The 21,419-nt window shown below is 46.6% G+C and overlaps 1 protein-coding gene across 2 annotated transcripts in view; it reads left to right on the top strand.

Moving 5' to 3' along the window:
• The window catches only part of LOC146560652 (spectrin beta chain, non-erythrocytic 1), a 101,455-nt gene that overhangs the window by 25,611 nt on the left and 54,425 nt on the right, over nucleotides 1–21,419 (top strand). For both annotated transcript variants that reach the window (XM_085296070.1, XM_085296069.1), the window contains exon 2: nucleotides 9,092–9,378. In XM_085296070.1, coding sequence (XP_085152196.1) covers nucleotides 9,231–9,378 — 148 coding nt within the window. In that variant the 5' untranslated portion in view covers nucleotides 9,092–9,230. The remainder of the gene's footprint in view (nucleotides 1–9,091; nucleotides 9,379–21,419) is intronic.

Here is a 21,419-nt window from a genome sequence, read left to right as displayed (position 1 = left end):
TGAAGTCAGTCAGGTTTTTAGTGTTCACCAGTTTTCTGTTTCATAGCTTATGCTGGAGATCAGCTTCAGTCCTGATGGATAGAGCTCCGTCCCCACCTTGGAGCTCCACCCCTGCCTCAAAACTCCAGGCTGATCAATTTGGGGGCTTCTGCTTGTCTGCCAGCTTTTCTAAGAGCATCACAGTCTAAAAACACACGAACCTCAGTTTAAAGGTCAATTTTTAAAGTTCACTAAATGCACAGTGTTCCCTTTTTTGCCACCTACCTTCAGTCCACCTGAAGGACGTCTATGGTGATGGTGTGACGATTCCTGGGAAAGCTCTGCAGGGCCCAGGAAGTCTGTAGTTCTGTGGTATTTGAGTCTTTAGGATGTTTATTGCCTTCATTAGGGTGATTCTTGTGATGGATTTAAAGAGCTGCTCAGTGAGTGTGACAAAACAGCAAACCCCTGCTAAAAGATCTGCATCTTTAACGTGAAAATATTACTTCCACTTCTTGTAGCTTTAAGTTAGGGCTGCTCAATTAATCGAATTTTAATCACGATTACGATCTGGGCTTTCAACGATCATTAAAAATGACTGAGCCGATTATTAGCCCCTCCCTCATTTATCCGCGACACCTTAAAGGCCGTCTGTGAAAATATTGTCGGGCATAAACCGTCCGTGGCGCAAAAAAGGTTGGAGACCGCTGATTAAGAGGACCCGAGGGAAGCTCGGAAAGCTAAGCAGAAGTTATTTGGAGAGGAGAGAGTGACTGCTGTTGGTTGAAAAGAGTTTAAAAAAAACTTCAGTGGTGTTGCACACTATTTTATATTATTTTTTTAAAGTCATTGTTAACCCTTTAAAGCCGGTCAGAGCAGCACGCTCCGTTTTGCGTAACTATTTTTAAATCCCTGTAGAACCTGAACCGTGTAAGCTAGCGCAATAATTTGTTTTGCATATGAAACCGGAGGAGTTGTACTTACATCTGATGCCATCAGCTTGTCCTCGGTCACGGTTTCCTTCCACATATAGCTTTGCAAAAACTGCATAAAAAGCGCTTGCAGGAACAAAAACATAATATTCCAGAAACACGCTTTGCCGATCCTATCAGCTGTTCGTAACACTTCCCACAGTGAAATGATGCACCTGCTGTTTTCTTTGCAAATTTGCATCATAGGATTGTTTTTTGTTTTTCCTGCAGTGTATAAAAATTGCTGTATCTCCAAAATAAAACTATGAAGACACTCAAAATAAATTTCCTGTTGTTGTAAACTATTTTTTGCAACTTTATTGTATTTAAAGTTTTGAGGGATAAACCTCTTAAATTTCTCCAAGTAGAAATATATGTTAAAAAAAACAAAAGCGATTTTCAATTTTTTTTGTAGTTTATTGCACTTTTTTGCAATTTATGTAATTACTATGCACTTAATGCATACATATTATTAAAATATGGGCTATAACAGTTGTATTGATGTATAGCAACTTGAAATGCTCCCACAAATGGCACTACAGCATGTAAAAAAAAATAATAATATAAGCTCTGGTGGACTTGGTTCTATAGTAGGTCTTAAAGGGTTAAATAAATATCGTCAAATAATCGTGATCTCAATTTCAGTGAAAATAATCGTGATTATCATTTTTGCCATAATCGAGCAGCCCTACTTTAAGTCACCGACGGCACCGTCGCAGGCGAAGTGAAACTGCTGCATTAACGTTTAGTTAGAAAAGCTTTTATTTTGAAAGAGGTGCTTTAATTTATGTAACCCTGGCAACGTGGTTCTGGGGCAGACCTTTATGCCTGAGTCATTATTGATCCCTGCTGATTGATATGTGTGTGTGTGTGTGTCCAGGCTTGGCGTTGCTGTTTGTCCTCTGATGGAAGGACAAACAGCTGCTCAGAGGACTGCAGAGCGTCAGACACCTGAATCAAAAGGTGAAACGAAACGTTTTTTCTCACAGGTAAACGGAGGCGGAGACTCAGCTGTGCTCTGGCTGTCAAACACCTTAAAGGTGTTCCAGCTTCATGCTTCTGGACTGCACCAGAGTAGCTCTGCAGGACTCTCAGGTCAAAATAATCCTCCGTTATCATGTATTTGTCTTAAACTGGCAAGTTCACTGCTTAAACTAACCGCAGATATTTGATGCCGCTACGTTGCTACAGTGCAGAAAATTTAAATCGTACACAAAAATAATCCTGGAATAGACTGAATGTAAAAGACTGTCCTGGCTGCAGAATTCAGGCTGGAGTTTAGTCGTCCTCTCTCTTTTTGACGTGCTGGGACTTGTTGTTGTTGTTGTTGTTGTCTGGATCTTCTGGTCGAGCCTCCCTTTTGACGCTCTGAATAACAAACGTTTACAAAAAGGTGCGTGGGTCACGTGAGTCCATCATCAATATGTTTGGAGACATCAGGTCAGAGGGTCGCTGCTACACGACCGGAGTGCTTGTTGCAGCCTCACGTGCCGCCCCCTGGTGGCCGTTATTAATAATTCAGCTTCCACACCGCGTCACGCTGCACACCTGGAGCTGCAGCCGTCTTTTTTCCTGCTGATGTAGTTTGAAATAAAGTAGGATGCTGATGCTGTAGTTTACTTTGAGAAACGTGACCGATGAAGGTCCTGTAGCAGGTAAAACGTTAATAAATGACTAAAATTTGAATTGGACAGAAACAATAAATTGCAGTTGGATCTTGAAGTCCTTCCTGCTTTGCTGCATCCACACGCTCTGTCGTCCGCATGCGTTAGCCTGGATGGATCAGCTCGTTGTGGGAGGAGCCGGTCTGTACGCTCCTCGTGTTCGTGACGGTCCGCTCACCCTGACGCGTCCCGCGGTTGAAGCTCGTCTCACAAAGAGCTCGCTGTCTTTCTGTCGTTGCACCAAAAGTCTGGACGTCAGACTGATTTTAGATCAAAGCTGCAGACAAAATGTTTCTGTTGAGCTTTGGAAACGGCTGATTCTGGACCTGTGATTGGAGGATTGGGGTGCGTGTGTGCACTCGAGTGTTAAATGTGTAAAGTCGTCCTTGTTTAATCCGAGGAGCCGAGGCGTAGACGGGCCGCTATGTTTGAGCTCGAGCTCATTTACAGAGCAGATCAAATCTGAATTTTCTTCCCTGTATTTGAAGCCGTCATTGTGAAAAGTGAGCAGGGCTGTCTGCGGCCCATTGATTAGTCATCGTAACCATGGCAACCTCTAACTCTATTAACGGCTCAGATAACCTAATTAGCGTAGTGGAGATGCTCAGTGTCCTGCCCTTTAACTGTCATATTTGTGCTGCGCGTCCTCCAATCGGCTCCCTCAGGCACGATCAGCTTAAACTCCGCTTTCTCTGAGGCGACGCTTCCACGGGAGGATTCTGATTGGACGTCACAATTAAACAGGAAGAGCCAGGACGCGGCGCTCGATGCCGTCTTTGTTTCTCCCACAGACGCTGTTCGTGTGTCCCTGTTTGTTTCTTATCTGAAAGCTGACGCTGGGACACAATTTGGCCGTGCTCGGGCTCTCGGCGCAGAGGACGCCCGCCACTCCAGCTCACGTCTGAAAACTGCGCCAATCAAAGGGCGAACGGTCCAAAAGCTCCTTGTTCCAGATAGAAACGTTCAGTCTTCTGCACATTAATGCAGAAGCATTTCTTGTCCTCAGAAGATGGAGCACACTGGCTTCCTCTAACTGGTTCTGCTGACCTTTAGTGCAGCATGATTTCTCGTGCAGGCCAATTATGTGTGACTTCAGGGTCTTTGTCTGCTCAGGATGAGATAACCGGATTACAGTGTACATCACAAGCATGACTGTCAGAGCTGTCCTGAGACCTTCACTAACTCCTTCCTGCAGGAGACATGAAAGCAGCTCAGGGACGCCTGGGCTCAAAAGCAGATGCTGGTTTAGTTAAACCCGACACTGATGTCTAAACTCACCTGCTGTCAGACTTCAGCGAGTCCTCGGATCATCTCTGACAGCGTGATGTATCCATCCGCCTGGATCTGTGTGTGCCGTCTCTTTGCGATGATTCAATCGTTACGAGGACATCTTATCTCAAATCTAACAAAAATCTAATTACTGGCTCCGGCTCAGAGTCACTAATTAGATTCAGGATGGTTTCCTCATTAATCAAAGCAGGCTCCACTGATCAGTCGGGCTCGAGTTAGCCTGAGGATTTATTTAGTGTTTTTGGTTTTACCTGACACGTGCATTCTTTGTACTGAGCAGCAGGGGGCGACGCCTCCGATGTAGACGGAGGTGAGATCGAGCGGAGGTTTACGAGAAAACAAACGTCTTCGATCTGTGAGCGTCGTTCAAAGAGTAAAACATGTTCAGATGCAACAACTAATTTTATATTAGCCAAAGCGGAGACCGTCCAATCAAAGAGAGGTTATGTCCCTGACGTGAACACCTGGAGTCAGCTGGACGAGCTGCTGTGATTATGGACGTCTGTAAGGCGAACATCTCACAGCTTCTCCAGCACTGCTGTGAGCTGTGGATGGAGTTCACACGGTGCTGTTGAGCTCCTCGTGTTTTCTTTGCACCTTTTTATAAAATCATAAGTGAAACAGAACCTGAACAGAGCTGAGCGCAATCATTCAAACCTGGAGCCAAAATGGCGCCGTCCCTGATTCCAAGTGCGAGCTTCCATCCAATCAGTGTCTCTGACTTCCTGCCGCTGCTCTGCTCAGACCTCGGTGGTGTCGGGTCGGATAGCTGCTGCCCCACATTGCTCAGTGTGGCCTACATGAGACTGCAGAGAGGAGAGTGATGGATCACCTCCTCATGCATGTCCCAGATAATCTCTCTCTCTCTCTCTCACACACACACACACACACACACACACACACACACCTGTTGCTGTGTGTTTTCTTTGTGACCTTGCTCAGCTCAGGTTTGGCTCTGGTGCCGACCCGCGGTCGTGGAGGAAGTCTGTGGTGATCCGACACGACTGGAAAACTCGAGTCTTTGCTGTCCGTGTGGTTCCAGTCTGGTCTCCGCCGTCGGTCGGTGTGCGTCTGTTCATGGTCGGGGCGAGCGCCGTGGCGGCAGCTTGTCCTGCGTAGGAGTCTGAATGCAGAGTGAGATTCTGCCGGTTTGCGTTGCCATGGTGAACTATTGATATTTGCATAGTGAAACTGTCAGAGCTAAAAATACAACGAAACGAGCGTCGTCTGTTTTTCCATCTGTTTTCAGCTTCATCAGGTAACAGCAGGTGTGCGCTGACGAGACGCCAACGAAGTGTTTGAATTTTATTTTCATGAAAGGATTCAGTAACAATCAATCAGCTGATTGAACCACATGACCTGTGGTCTCTTGTGTCCACAGCAGCTCTGACGAAGCTGCTGACTAAGAGAGCCGGTGACCTCCGTGGGCCTCCGGTCCACTTCCACTCCTAATCCTGAACTTTGATTCGTTTCCACAGACAGGGCGGGTTCTTTTATCCTGTCGCCGCCGTCTGTGATTTAGCTCCGCTGGCAGTGTGGTCGTTCCTCCTCCCGAAGCTTCAGCCGAGAGTCTTTGTGCCGCTGTCGCCACCGTGACGAGTGGGCTCCCACGCGCTGCATGCTGGGGCAGCGTAACCATGGCAACGTGTGTTTTTTGCCCGTCTTTCAGTGCAGAATAGAGTGTAGTAAATAACATTCAGTCGTCCACTCAGAGGAGCAGGTCGTGCCTTTATTTTGAAAGGAAACGATGCTGTGTGGTTTCTGGTTCTCTGCACGTATGAAAGAAAACGAAGCAGCTTTAATGTTGCCTCTGACCGGCCTCAGGAAAAGGTGAGACGCACCCGTGTACGAGACCGTGACGGGTTCTTACTGGGCTCAACATCGTTTGAGTCGGCGAGGGATTCTCAGCGTGGTTAAACGGCGTGAAAGCAAAGCGAAGGACTTGGACGTGTTAGAATGTGTTTTAGTTACTGGAGGTTTCTCAGCTTTCATTACATTTTGTTGTTGTTACTCCAGCAGCAGCTTCTCGGGTGGAGCAGGTGGAGAGGATGATGTTTGCTTGTTGCTGGTTCAGGAACAGAAACGTGTGAAGAGGAGGGAGAGGAGTTTATTTCTCCCACAGCAGCAGATTTAGGACTCGACTCCAAGTCGAGCCGCGCTCCTCCTTCGTTCTCATTCAGAGACGGAACGAGCCGTGCACGCTCTGACCTCAGATCAGTGCTCATCCACCTGTGTCACAGGACACCCCGGGGTGGTGTATGAGGTAGGCCTCGTTTATTGAAGCCAAACACAAACTCTGTGATTTCATGTCTGATTGTTGGACCTTTAAAAGTGTGACACACGGGTGGCGGTTTGTCGTCCACTCGGCTTTACAGTTTCAGCTGATTTTAATTCGATTCTTTGAGTTCTTAGTCTTTGCTCGTCCGTAAACCCTCAGATAATTTTTATATTTTTAATCTTCCTCGTTCACACATGTGGCCGACGTCTCCTGACCGTCCAGTTTTATTCTTTGCCCTTAAAAGCACAATCACATCCTGTGTAGGATTACCGATGTCTGCAGAGGTCTCAGGTTAAAACCAAAACCCCTACAGTCACAGTGTGACAGAGGTGTGGGCGGAGGGGGGGCTGCACTTGACAGCTTTCGTCAGAAAGAAAGCCGAGGCGAGCTTCAACAGGAGGTAATTGTAGTGAAGGATGCTGGGAGGGTGAGAGAGGTGGGAGGAGGACGTGGGCGAGAGATGGAGAGGAGAGAAAAGGGAAAAAGATGCTCAGAAATGAGGCACACGTGCTGGATTCATGTGAAGCTGCATGATGGGAAATGTAGGCTCCAGCAGGGCATTTGTCTCGACTGCTGACCTCACTTTTTAACATCCCTCATATCAGATTTAATGAGGAAAAACTACAACACAAAATTCTTAAAAGTGTAAAAAGTCTGAATTTTTCCGCCCCGTCATCTCTATTTCTGTACTTCCTGTTCCCAGCCAGGGTCGTCCTCTCTCCGGGCTATAAATATCCTCCTGAGAAGGTTCGGCTCTTCCCGTCGCCTCGTTCTTTCTGCTGCTGGCAGCTTTCACACGCTGACCTGCAGCAGACCTTCAGTTTCCCGCGCGCTGGCCCGATTCCCGGCATCCTTACTCACAGCTTTGCCTTCCTCAGCCCCTGAACTTTGACCTATCGCTGCAGCAGGAATGTAGTCACCATCATCTGCGTGCAGCCAAACCTCGCTCTCAGTCAGGTGTGTGGTCACCTGCCTGGCCGGAGACTTTTTAAACTCATCCAACTGCACAGCCTCAGCAAACAAACACATTTCACGTGCAGCGCGTCCATCGCTGCGGCCGCCAGGATGGACGTTTTCACTGCTTAAAGACACGAAAGCTTCCTGCCGCGTCCCCGAAGCTGAACCGCCAACGCGTGATGCATTCGAGTGTCTGCGGATTAATGATCATGGTGATGATGATTGTTACCAGATTATGAAACAGCAGCTTCAGTTTCATCCTGCAGCTCAGCGTCTCTCAGCTCCTCACTCAGTCTGCTGCCCTGCAGTGACACACTTACTAAACACTGTTGTCATGACTGTGTGTGTGTGTGTGTGTGTGTGTGTGTGTGTGTGTGTTATTGCTTCTGTCTGAGTGCACATTGTTAGCTTCACTCTGCGCGCGCACACACTCACTCATGCACACACACACACGGGGTCCCAGTTGTGGCGTATTTTTAGCGTAGCAACACAAGCAGCACACACACACACACACACACACACACACACACACACACTCTCTGCAGGGAAAAAAGACTCAGAATAATTTCATTGGTTGAGTTGGTCTTCAGTAGGCGGAGCCAGAGGGAACCTGTGGTGTGATGCAGAGTAGAGACGTTTGAATTGACCGCAGTGTGAGGAGGATGGGACGGAGTGCAGCCAATCAGAGAGCAGAAGTGCTGACGTCTGTCAAATTTTTATTTAAGATGTTACTTATAAGTTTATTTCAATTTTAATCTATTTTTTGTCAAAGATTAATTAAAGTGAAAATAATAAACTTAAAGGGTAAAATCACAGTTTGCATCTCAAACTTTCCTGTTTTCCTCACATTAAAGCAGTGAGCCTCACGTCTGTTTGTTTCCACCAGATTTCTGTTCGTGTTATGAAACCTGAGCTGACCTCTGACCTCTGACATGCTCACGGTTCAGACGGTGGCTCAGCTGTAACTCATTCATTCATTTATTACGTGCTGAAGCTCTCGGTGTCCAGCAGCTGGTCACATGGCGCACCTCTGGAGACAGATGTGACTGACGGCTCAGGTCTGAGGTTTCCCTGCTTTGGGTGAACCGCTGAGGTCGTGGTTAGTTAAACGCCATCTCAGAGTCATGCTGATGACTGCAGGACCGCCTGCGCTGAGTCGCTCCTGTGTTTACCTGCACAGGTAGATCACATGTTGCATTGAAGCACAGACTTCCTATCTGTAGACTTTACTGACAGGAGCGATCTGCTCATAAATGAAATCGTTCACAACCTTTTAAACTACAGATTAGTGTTAGTGAGAATGTTGGAGCTGGTCACTGAACGCCTCACTGCTCTGATGCGTTCACAGTGTGTGTTTGCTTCTCAGATGTTGTAGTAACGTGTTGTGACCAGGAGGAGGCGCCCTTCTTCTAGCTTAGAAACTGTTCTGTTCAAAGGGAGGTTGGGTGGTCTTCAGCCAATCGTGGAGCAGAAGGCACAGTCATGTGACCACCTTCCTCAGCGGCTGAGAGAGCAGCAGAGTGTCTGTGCTGCTTTAATCACAGCTCAGTGTTTCTCACCAATGCACGAACACAAAACGCCGGCGTTGGTTTCCTCTGCAGACTCCACGCTCTGATCGATAAGTGCACGCCCCACAGACAGGTCACGTCCTGCCAGACTCTTCTGTAGCGTCTATGTTTTGTCCCGAGCGTGCACGCCCACAAACACTGAGTGCATTTTGACATGAGCGTACAACGGCGTGTGCTGCACACCCCGTCCTGTTTGTTTATCCGCCGCCTTCTGCAGTTTTGATCTTCTGTGGTCATCGGGGCGAGGGGAAGAGGCGTGGCCTCGTCTGACCTCGTTTGTGATAATCATAAATATTTGTCCAATCAGCCGTCAGCTGTTCTTTAATAAAGCTGATTATGAGTTCATCGTTTCTCACCTCGTTCTCTCCGTTTTCCCTCCCGCAGGTTTCCTAAAGTGATCTCGGCCTGCCAGCCAGAGCCGGTCTGAGCGTGTGCGAGCATCCGGCGTGATCAGCAGCAGGCAGCAGGTGAACGGACTCGAAGCCAGCGGGGGAGGCGGAGGTGGAGCCACGGGGAGGTCAAGATGACGTCGGTAGCGGCGGAGTACGACCACATGGAGATCCAGCAGCAGTACAACGATGGCGTCAACAACCGCTGGGACGCCGACGACTGGGACAACGAGAACAGCTCGGCACGCCTCTTCGAGCGCTCGCGAATCAAAGCCCTGGCAGGTAGGACGCCGTTCACATCCCTGACAGCTGATGATGATGATGTCACACCTGCCACTTTTATAAAACCATTAGAGATCAAACCTGGGACGCTTCAGACGGCTGATCAGTCTGGATCTGAAGCTCAGAGTCGCCGCACTGTTTGTGGGTCCAGCACAGAAACACCTGAGTCCTCCTCAGCGAGCGCTCTCCCTCCTGTTAGTGAAGCGGCTGCAGTTCAGCTGGAGGTGCAGCAGAGGGCGCTGTAAGCCAGCCCCAATGAACAGCAGCTGAGTGGCTAAAATGCAGTTTTCATGTTGCAGTGAGGCAGACGTCTGCACAAACGTTTCCTGTATCTCACATGTGCAGGCTCAGGTCTCCACCATAAAGATGGAGGCTGGAAACCTCCAGATTGGGTTTTACTGCTGTTTCTATTTTTCTGGCTCGTGCCGTCTGATGTGGAGCAGTTTACAGTTTTAGGTTCCTGGTTTGTCGCTCGGTGAACGCCGGCCTGCCGCTTCACGAGGCGAGCGAAGCATCCGGGCGGAGCTGGAGCCAAATGTCACGGACACACAGCAACCAAATAATCTGCCCCCCCACGCCCCCACCGTGACTCCAGCTCGCAGGCTGATGACTTCATGTTGTTTTCAGTGTATGAAGACATAGTTCGGTGTAATTATTAGCATAAAATCGGAGAAGCTTCAGTAATGGTTTAAATTCAACCGTATTTCAGTTTTCTTTGGGCCACTTTTGTGCCTGTTGACTTGTGTCGACTCTGGTCGCCAGCGTTCAGCCACAGCTCCACCTTAAATTAGCCAAATGTGAGTTCATGACGTCTGAACCACAAAAGTTTCCAAACTGAGCCTGAAATGACCAAAAAGACATACTCTGTGATAGGGCTGGGCAATATGGCCTAAAATTCATATCGAGATATAATTTGAAGCATGTGCGGTAACGATATATATTGCGATATATTCTTTTCTTCTGTATAACATATTTCCCACACTATAAGGACTTAAAATCCTTTAATTTTGTCAAAAATCGACAGTGTGCCTTATGTATGAATTCTGGTTGTGCTTACTGACCTCGAACCGATTTTGGCTGCAGAAATCTGTTAAAAATGTTTTAGTACAACTTTGGTAAGCCGCACTGCTTGATGGATTGTCAGAGCATTACGGCTGCCGTAGTGAGGAGCTTCAGAGTAATCTGGGTCCAAAACTCCGTCCGTTTCAGGTCCCAAAGTCAAAGAGTTAAAAACGGTCTAAATTCTTTCATCTTTAATAAAATCATCAGCGTTGCTGCTTTACCAGGTGTAACTATTAAGTTTAACATCCATGAAAACAGAAGTTATTAAATTTAACGGAGTTAGAAGTTAGCAGGAAGTTAGCTCGCTAGTTTCCACCTAAACATTTCATAGCATGTTCTGACTGAGAGATTTTTGAAACTAATTCAAACGTACAGCTCTGCTACCACTTCCAACATAAATGAAGACAGGAAACTAAACAGCAGTGGCGTTTGTAGGGTTACTGAAGTTGGACTACCTGGTATATAATGTTGTGCTACGTGATTGCTAGCGACACAGCTATGTTAGCATAACATTAGCACAGTGAAGCTGGAGGATGAAGCCAACTTTTTTTCCACTCGATAAAAGTTAACGTGAGGGATTCTGGTGGTCAGGGACAAATGCAATCGCATAGCAGGATGCTGTACACGGGCCAAACGTCAGTCAGGAGAACAACTGAGATTATTCATCCACAATACGAGGTTGGTCATTAATATACTGCAACAACATGGGAACAGAGCAGCTGCGAGAGAATTCAACATTAATGAATCAATGTTACAGAAGTGGAGGAAGCGCAGTTTTTGGCTTTCCCCATATTTCAAAAGTGCTTCATCTCTTTGCTATGACTGTCGCCCGCCATAATTTGCAGATGATAATGGTTTTAGCCGCTGCGATGCTTTCGACCGAAACAGGCGCAGTTTGATGACATCATCAACATGCGCTATCGCAATAGAGCGTTATAGTCAAAATCTATCGTTGGCCAAATTTATATCGTTTCTATCGTTTCACTCCTACTCTGTGAGGTATGAAGCTGTCGGGGTGGTCTTTGGGGGAAATCCCATCATCTGATTGTGGAAAGAGGCCTGACGCAGGGTTATTCTGATATTTGGTGATTTTTAAAATTCAACATTCGCCTAATTCAGCTGGAACAAAGTCAGAAGTTTGTGTCGCTCTGCCCGCCTCCGCTCAGCGGCTGGTCTGGACGGTAAATGTTTAGATGCTTCTAAATAAATAGGAAGCGAAATGAATGTTTTGTGCACAGACGAGGACTTTTTGAGTCCTCTGAGTTTAAATGTGTCTGTTTCATGGAGTGGACTGTGGTTAAACCGGCCGCGGCTCGGGGCTGATTGTAAACGTGTCACAGTAACTGAAGCTGTTTTACTCTGAAGGCCGACTGCTGCAGGAGCATCACACGGCACTAAATAATTCACACCAGTGTTAAATATGCAGAGGTGTGTGTGTGTGTGTATGTGTGTGTGTGTGTGTGCTTAAATGGTCAATAAAAATTCCATCGTGCTTGTTATGCTCAGATAAAACAAAAGTTCTGAAATCAGAATACAAGTGCAGCCTGAAAGGGGGAGGAGCTAAAACAGCTGGCTTCACAGGACGACCTGAGCAGCTGCAGTCAGGGCTGGGGTCAGGTAAAGAAGGATTAGTTTGAGCTGTGAATCATGCAAAGCTGCCCTGTGAGAGTCCACGAATGAGCCATAGTACCACTGGAGAGAGGAAGACGATGGTCTGTGAGGGCGGGGCCGGTCTTGTCTCATGTGTGCCTGAATAAAGAGAGGTGATGAAGATGAGGGAGGCAAGAAAGGGAGGAACCAAAGGTAGAAAGGAAGGAAAGAGGGAGAAGGAAAGGAAATAAGACTGTGTATGCCAAAAATGTATAAATCCTTCAGTTCTTTAGATTTAATCTTTGAACATTCAGTGAAGTTTTAGCAGCACACAGTCTTCAGTCTGCTCAGTGAGACCTCTGTGTGATGAAGATGATCCCATGTGATCTGTTGGCAGAGGAAGATGATGGTCTGTCACATGCACTCGGCTCCTCCTTCCTCTGCAGCCTCTTCCTCTTCGTGCTGAGCTCAGCAGGCTTGTGTGTGTGTGTGTGTGTGTGTGTGTGTGTGTGTGTGTGTGTGTGATGTTTACATATCTTTGTGGGGGCCGAAAATTGGAAGTTTACTTTACTCGTGGGGGCCAAAATGCCGCTCTTCATGGGTTTGAAGGCATTTTTTAGACTCATAATGTGGTTTTAGTGTCAGGGTTAGGCTATCGTTAGGATTAGGGGGACTAGGAAAGCATTATGTCAAGTAGATGTCCCCACAGAGATATGAAAACACGACTGTGTGTGTGTGTGGCAGCAGTCGTAGTTTTTGTGGTTTCAGTAACTGATCTGCATTCTCCACATGGAGGATTAATGAGGAGGGAAGGACAGAAGGAAATGGGAGAGCAAACAGAAAGGTTATGAAGGTAGGAAGCCAAATCAAAGGTAACGTCAAGGAGAGAAAGAGAGCGGGGTCGTGATGAAGAAAGGAAATGAAGTAAAGTGAAGTAGGAACAGAGGATAGAGTAGGAAGGAAGGAGGGACATGAAATCATACAGGAATAAAAGTGAAGTAGGGATCGAAGCAAGGAGTCAAGGGAAGGAAGACGAGTGAGAAAATATTTGGCACAGAAACTGAAGTTTGTGTTTGTGCAGCACAAACTCATGAAATGTGTCAAATAACAACAGGTGTGTGTGTGTGTGTGTGTGTGTGTGTGTGTGTGTGTGTGATGAATCAGACTGAAACTGCAGTCGGTGCTGTGAGATGATTGGTCGTCGCAGTTCTAATAAAACATGACTTCAGCCAATTAAACCTTCAACAGTTCACCTGAAAGCTGAAGCTGGAACCTCAGAGTGTGTGTGTGTGTGTGTGGCCAACTGTGTTTCGCCTCCATATGATATCCTGGGAAACACAAAACCGCCAGTCACCATGGAAACGCAGGCAGATCTGCTTACAATGAACAGAAGGAGAGTGTGTGTGTGTGTGTGTGTGTGTGTGTGTGGTCATTCTTCCGGCTCACATGGATCAGTATAATGTTCAGCATTGACGATCGTATGATTTCTGATATGCGGCTGTACTGTGATGTCACGCTGCTGCTGAGGCTCCTCCCTATTAACAGTCCCAACAAACAGCGTCTGCTCCCACAAACAGAGCTGTGACCTTTAGGTTGTTGGTGACCGAGGTGTGTTTCCTTCATGCAGCAGGAGACAAATGGTTGGTGCCGCTCTCAGACTTTCACTAGCACGTGCTTCAGTCCAGTTCAAACAGACGAGTTATTAAAACGTGCTGTGCCTGTACGCTGCTGCTGCTGCTGGCTGTTCCCTGCCAGGGTCTCCACAGGGGATCATTTCCCTCCATCTGACCTGTCAGAGCTGATTCTGGTTCTGTGAAGTTACCTGTTGCTCTCCTGATTTAAAGCCTGACTGAAGGTTAAACTGGTGATTATGAATGATCTGAGTTTACTGTTGGAGCTGTTTATGGAAAAGTTTCACACGAGGACTGAAGCTTTAAAGTGGCAGAGACTCACCCAGCCCCACAGTAATGAGAACCAGGAGCAGTCCAGGTTCCCCACAGAGACACAAACACACACACGCGCTCTCTTCCTGTTCAGGGGGCTGGATGCAGGAATGCTGGGAATGTTGGTGTGTCTGGTTTTTTTTTTAACGTGTGTGGTTTCAAAGTGAAACTAAACTTTCTGTGTTTCGTGTTTTCTGTCTGGATTTTCCCTTCGTTCATGTTTAAGATCGCCCCCCCCCCCCCCCCCCCCCTTGTCTTTTTCCCTTTTTAGTACGACTTTGTTTCACGCTCTTAAATTAATCATGAAGGACTTCCTGTTTGCATCCCCTCTGCTGAAGGTCCACCTTTATTTAGGCCACACATCGGGCCTAGCTCGTAACAGAGCAGTAGGTGGCCCGGGTTGGGCCCAGATGGGTTTGAATAATAATAATAATAATGGAGTGGATTTATATAGCGCTTTTCAAGGCACCCAAAGCGCTTTACAATTCCACTATTCATTCACTCTCACATTCACACACTGGTGGAGGCAGCTACAGTTGTAGCCACAGCTGCCCTGGGGCAGACTGACAGAAGCGAGGCTGCCATATCGCGCCATCGGCCCCTCTGGCCAACACCAGTAGGCGGTAGGTAAAGTGTCTTGCCCAAGGACACAACGACCAGGACAGAGAGCCCAGGGATCGAACCGGCGACCTTCCAGTTAAAGATGCGATTCCCAACCCCCTGAGCCACGGTCGCCACGAATGTGTACACTGTTGTGTTTGGGTCTTTAACATTTAAACTGAGGGGAGAAGTCACTACTTCAGCAGCTTTCTTGTGTCTGCTCTCACCGTTCATCACATCAGTTTACTGTGACGCTGATTAAATACTGTAAAACTCTCACACTTTATGGGAATAACAGTTTAAAGAGGAACTGTTTGTTACCATAGCTAGTCTTCACCAGCTGTAACACGGAGCACAGCGAATCTTCCTGGGCTTAAAACCATAAATCAGCATCATCCAGAACAAGGTTCAGTTCAGTTTTATTTACACAGCACCAAATCACAACAACAGTCGCCTCAAGGTGCTTTATACTGTAAGGTAGATCCTACAAAAATACAGAGAAAAGCCCAACAATCATATGACCCCCTATGAGCAGCACTTTGGCGACAGTGGAAGGAAAAACTCCCTTTTAACAGGAAGAAACCTCCAGCAGAACCAGGCTCAGGGAGGGACGGCCATCTGCTGTGATTGGTTGGGGTGAGAAAAGGAAGACAGGATAAAGACATGCTGTGGAAGAGAGACAGAGGTTAATAACAGATATGATTCAGTGATTTTCGAGCTGCAGGCTGATCACATGAAGAATTTTGGCTGGTGAATCTTTTTTAACGTTACCTACCGTCCAACTCTGAATATAACACTTAACGAGCTTGTAGTTTGTTTTGTCGGAGCTCTAAATGGTTTCTAATGCCATGAAATACAGATTTCTTATATTTCTTATATTCCTGTTCGTCGGTGCACATGAACAGTTTGGATCGATTTCTTGGGCAGAAAATGTGAGTAAAATCATTTATGTGGATCCAAAGAGTTGAATCTGTCAGAGAAATCCATTTTATGATGGTGTAAAACGTTGCTGATGTTCTGACCTCACAGGAATGTGTCTGTGTGGTCGGGAGGGCGAGGCGGCGTGTCGGTGTGACATTCGCCACGGCAGCAACACAAGTTTAGACTGTGAGCCGGCTCTCAGTTTGTGGAAGAGCAGCGGCTCGTCCTCAGTGAAAAGTCCCGGTGTTTTCCCCGAGGCCTCCAGTGCGAGGAGCCTGCATGAATGGGGTGTTTGGTTCGACGGCGGAGTCGTCCCGAGGGCCCTGACCACGAGGAAGCCGGATGACTGAGCGAAACGCAGCGTGACGCTTGCGGGAAGGACAGAGCGTGCTGTTATCTACAGATTAACAACATAAAGAACGGCTCGCTCTCCTGCCGTCAGCTGCAGGAACGTTTGGTCCATCTGTTGTCTGTTTGCTGCGACCTGACCTCTGACCTCTGCACTGATGGCTGCTTTGCGAGAGCCGAAACAGTTTCCAGTTTGTTTTTAGCAAATCGCTGTGTTTGATGGTGGATGGTGACGGATTTTAAAGACTGTGGCTCAGTCATCAGTTTGGTGTCTATCAGACGCGACAGTTCAGAGGTTTGAGCTCGTTTTGTAACTCTCAAACTAAAAACCATTAAAGATGGACGTAGCCACTGTGACACATTTTGAAGCCTCAGTGTACACTCAGAAATGAGTTCATAAACACAAAGCAATAATTTTCATTACAATTCAACAGTAATATAGAAAATGAAAGGTTTATCATGTAATCAAATTTTAGCCTGCTGCCTGATTCCCTTGTCTTGGAGGCAGCGGTGGAGTTGGAGGGTGGGGTGTGTTTCAGCTAATATTAGCTAGACTGTGAATTACTGAATAAAATCCCAGAATTTCCCCAAACCTGGAGCTCAGACTTCCTGGATGGTCTGTTAGCACAGTGACCCCACAGCACCCAGTTGGTCGGGTGATGTCATTAGAATAGTTCGAGTGCTCCACCAGCGCAGACACGCTCCAGTGGTCCAGTTCTGGGACTCCAACTAGCTGCAGTGAAGCTAGCAGACAGCTAGCAGCTGCAGCCGCCTGTGTCACCATCCGCCTATCAGTCAAAGTAGCCACGCCCCCAATAATGCAAACTTTAATACAAATTAAAGGCACCGTTATTCAGCTCGTCCCTGTTTTTGTTAATCTTATCTTTCATTCTGTAAGTTTCATACGGGTGTTATGAAGGCGGAAATTATCTAGAGAGACCAAACCGTTTGCGCATCAGGCTGTAAACATGTTTATTTGTGCTGTAAAGACTCACTGCTGCCTCTGCTGGACGTTAGAGGAACTGCAGGTTTTGGAACATGAGCACTAACTTCAATGTTAGTATAAATATGTATGAATACCATTTTACCACAGTGGAAACACAGAGCAGCAGGTTTATGAAGGAATTCAACATTCCAGGTTTTCCTTTCAGCCGCTGTCACGAAGCTGTGTCCTCTCAGGAACTTTTTTTTTTTTTCCTTTCTTTTCTGTTGTGTCTTTAGGGCCTTCCTGTCCTCTAGTTCCAAGTGCCCTTTGATTGTGAAGGAAACTGTGCAGACACCTCAGGTTTCCTCGCAGTTTCTTTAACCCTCTGAGGTCTGGATCCTCGTCATTGTCGAGTAGACCTATGTTCTCCTGTGGCTTTGATCTCCTGGAAAAAATGTTCTTGAATGGGACAAAAGACCTCTTCCTGCCTTCACAACATGTAGACTTGGGGTTACTTTATATCATCATTTAGGACTGATAATATTCTCTCTGTTTGGTTATTAATTGGCCTTTTCTCACTATAATCATGGTTAAACTGTGTAGCCCATTATTTTCCCCTCAAACCCGCCCTTTAAGTCTGTAAAGGAACTTTTATTCCTGGGATGAAACTTTTGATCGCTACTGTGTGCTCGTTAAAATGTACATGAAGTAATCTCAGGCCAGTCCTTAATCTGTGATGGAATGTTTTTATAGAAAAAGTAGCAGAGCGCCGACGCCCCCTCCTTTGCACATGAGCGAAGCAGATCCGGCGAGCTCGGCCTTGCTTTCACATCCAGCCTCTGTAACGTGAGCCTGTCACGGTGTGTAAAGGTGACGGTTACCGTGCGGTTGCCAGAGAAGGATGCGGGTTTTTTTATCTGATGGTCTGTTATCTGGCCTGCCTCATTAGCGAAGCTCAGCCAGCAGGTTCTCTGACCATCACCGCTTTGCTGGCTCGGATGAATTCAGATGTTGATGGTTCGGCTTGTTTCAGAGGCTTTTTCGGTCACAGTCAGTGCAGCGAGCAGCAGAGCGTGGACGAAGCAGGTCTTTGGTATTCACTTTAAGTATCCGGTCTCCTCCCCTGTGATTGGTTGTGAAGTTAAAGCAGCATCAGTGTGTAACTATAACTGATCGCTTTGAGCTTCCAAACATCAGCTCCTCAGAAATAAGAATTAGAGTTTCACTGATGTTTTTAATCAGATTATAGATAAATAATAGTGCAGGATGAGGCTTGATAGTGCATTTAAAAAAAGGCTAAAGTCATTATTGTGATTGTTTTGGTCAATAATCTCAACTTATAATAACTCAGCTTGGACCTTTTTCTGCTTATTTTGACTCTGTGGACTCTCCTAGAGTAGCTTTCTATGATTAACAGTTCAAAATAATCCACCTGTGTCTCGCTGCGGCCCCTCGGGTGAAATAGCAGTTTTAAATTCTCCCTCTAAACATGGCTTTCTTCTGATTGGCTGCCCCTTAATTTGAACATCTGATGGGTGGAGCGTTGGTACCTGATATGACCATATTAGGGACGTCCTCCTCCCTATGACGTCACACAGATCCATGTAGGGGGGAAAAAAACAGGATTACTGAGTGTTCAGAGCAGCTTTAAGCTCCCAGGGATTACTCGCTATTAAGAACTATGAAGAGCCGCCACTGGAACAGGAAGTAAGGAAGAGCTTGTCTTGACGTTCATCAACACCACTTTTCTTTTTTTTTTTTCTTTAAAAGCCATAAAGACTTGATGGCACAGACGACGAGGCAGGACGCCACTAATGATCCTTGATCAGAAGCTTTTTATTTCCTCATCATAGATCTTGCTCTTGATTAACAGCACGAGACCAAACGGGACCTTTGTAGTGACGAGCATTAAATCATCATCTCTCTTTTATGACTGGAAATAAACTATCAGACAAATTAAAATGAGATTAATTGCCTTACGTAACGTATCTGTGCGGCTCTGCGCTGAGATGTGAATGTGCTTATTTTGAAAATGTTTATGGGGGCTGTAAAATAGGATTGGCTAAGATGTCGGCCATCGCGCTGACCCTCCTCGCTGTTACTCGGGGGTTTTCTGACACGCTCATTTCACTTGTTGAACTCACTAACTGCACACGCTGCGTTTGGCTGAAAGTCATGGCCTTCAGTGACTGAAGCTGAGGGTGACAGCAGAGCTTCTGTTTGCTGAAGACGGCTGTGGGAACCGCTGGACAGCCTCAGGCAGCTGGCAGCCAGTGCACGACCCCAAATATCAAATAATGATCATGTAAAATCTTTAAAACAGGATGTACGTCAGTGAAAACTCTGATAAATAATAATCGGTGTGATTTAGAGTCGTCGCAGAGGGCGCCGTCTTAAAGGAAGTCTTCCTCGGTTGAACTCTGTGCCTCATTGTCTGCGTGACCTCTGCTCTCGTTTTATCTGACAAAGGTGTAACGGCGTACCTGCCTGTGGGTGGAGTTTTAATGAGGAGAACAAAGGCTGGCTCTGCAGTTCAATTTCACTTCGGGCTCGTTTTTGTCCTTCAGATCGTTGGAGGATGACAAATGTGCGCGTGCAAAGATGAGCCGCGCTCCCGTCTCTGTGGAGCTCGCAGTTATTTCAGGGTCACGTGAATATTTGTTCCATGTATTGTCTCAGTGCTGTGACCTTTGACCTTTCATCTCCTCGATGTTGCCTGTGTGTCCAGTTGGTAACGCAGGAAGTCAAGCTCTGCAGCCTCCGCCTTTTCCTAACCTGCAGAGTGTGTGTGTGTGTGTGTGTGTACATATCTTTGTGGGCACCAACAGCCCTAATGGGGACCAAAATCCTGGTTCCCACAAGTTTGAGGCATTTTTCAGACTCAAATTGCGGTTTTAGTTTCAGGGTTACAGTTAGGTTATCGTTAGGATTAGGGGCTAGAGAAAGCATTACGTCAAGTAGATGTCTCCAAAATGATATGACAACATGACTGTGTGTGTGTCCGTGCATGCACTGATGGACGGTGGGAGCAAACAGGAAGTACAGGCCGGACTCGGACAGGAAGAACATCTCCACAGTGTTCTCTAATATTAGCTCTGAGGGTTTCTCAGGATGTTTGAATGTCTGCATGTGAGTGATGAGCTCGGAGTAACACACACACTCCACCCTGTTTCCGTCTTCTTTGTATCCGTCTTTCCCCTCTAACACACACACACACACGAGCCCAGTGATGTGGTTTCCTTCAATAAGTTTAAGAAGAAGTTTTTATTGAATGTATTACTTTATTGAAGCAGCTGCAGGTGGATCGTATGAACCTGGATTGGACACACGACCTGTAGAATATTTGTGCAGCTTTTCAAAGTCCACCTGAAGGACGTGCGTGGTTGTAAAACGCTGGTATTCGGGGCACCGCTGCACTTATCTTTTGATCTGTGTCCGATATGAGATAAGCTGCACCTTATTTATAGTTAGGAGATGAGCTCCAAAGAGGAAATTGCTGCAAAACAGCAATTTCCACTGCAAAACATCAGACGTGACCTGCAGCAAAATTAAAGCTCAATGAAGTTTTTATTTATCGACTTTGATTGAACCAGGAAGTCTCGCCGTCTGTGTGCAGGGCGCGTGGGCGGGGCAGCGGGCGCGCATAGCCAAAACGTGTTTAAATACAACAGAACCAGGAGCTCTGCAACAGTGTGTGCAAATCAGTGCACACAGCTGAGTGTGCGCTTTATACTCAGTATGAAGATTATGACCTGATGAGTCTGCATCACAGTTTTTGGCCTTTATCATAAAAGAGCCACATTTAGCCAAAAACAAAAATCTGTGTGTGTCTCTAACAACGACGCAGCGTTTAAAGTGTGACTCTGTGGTCGATCAGTGTGTTCACACTCTAACGCTGGCGTGGCCAACTCCAGGCCTCGAGGGCCGGTGTCCTGCAGGTTTTAGATCTCACCCTGGGTCAACACACCTGAATCAGATGATGAGTTCATTACCAGCCTCTGGAGAAATACAAGACATGTTGAGGAGGTCGTTTCGCCATTTGAATCAGCTGTGTTGGATCAAGGACACGTCTAACACCTGCAGGATCCCGGCCCTCGAGGCCTGGAGTTGGACACTGCTCTAAAACGTTTATGAGTTTGGTTCGTGCACAATCACCTGCAACATAATCGATTCAACACCCAGCAGCCTGATTGTGACTCAAGTTTAATCCAGGTTTCCACTGTGATGCTTATTGTTTTTTTTATTGTAATGTTATGATGTATTTATGCATCTCCGGCTTCTGAGGTCCAGCAAAACGAAGGCCGAGGCGACATTTTTACTGTTGGGACCTGCAAAGAGTCAATCACAGCAATAATAATAATTCAAAATAAAAAACCAACTTGTCAAATCTGCAGAGAGCTGCTGGAAATCAGACAAAGCTGAAACAGTCATTTTGTTCCTGTGGATATGAACCTGAGGCGTGTGCTCACTGTGACGTCCACTTTGTCTTTACTCGTCATCGCCAAAGAAGTTGGATCTCTGCTCCTTCAGAGAGGAAAACGTTATTATTTGTGCGTGAACCACAGACTGAAGCTGGTCAGCTGACAGGAAGCAGATGGTTTTACTGTGAACACGTATCCCTGTGTTTAAAACTGTCTGATAAGACCCGGCTG

Source organism: Mchenga conophoros, linkage group LG13 (genome assembly GCF_057382185.1).
Source record: "Mchenga conophoros isolate Kocher_MC1m ecotype Shallow Benthic linkage group LG13, M_conophoros_male_GT1.1, whole genome shotgun sequence".
NCBI classification, from domain to species: Eukaryota; Metazoa; Chordata; class Actinopteri; order Cichliformes; family Cichlidae; genus Mchenga; species Mchenga conophoros.
The sequence above is the reverse complement of the archived record's forward strand: the minus strand, read 5'-3'. Positions and strand labels throughout refer to the sequence as shown.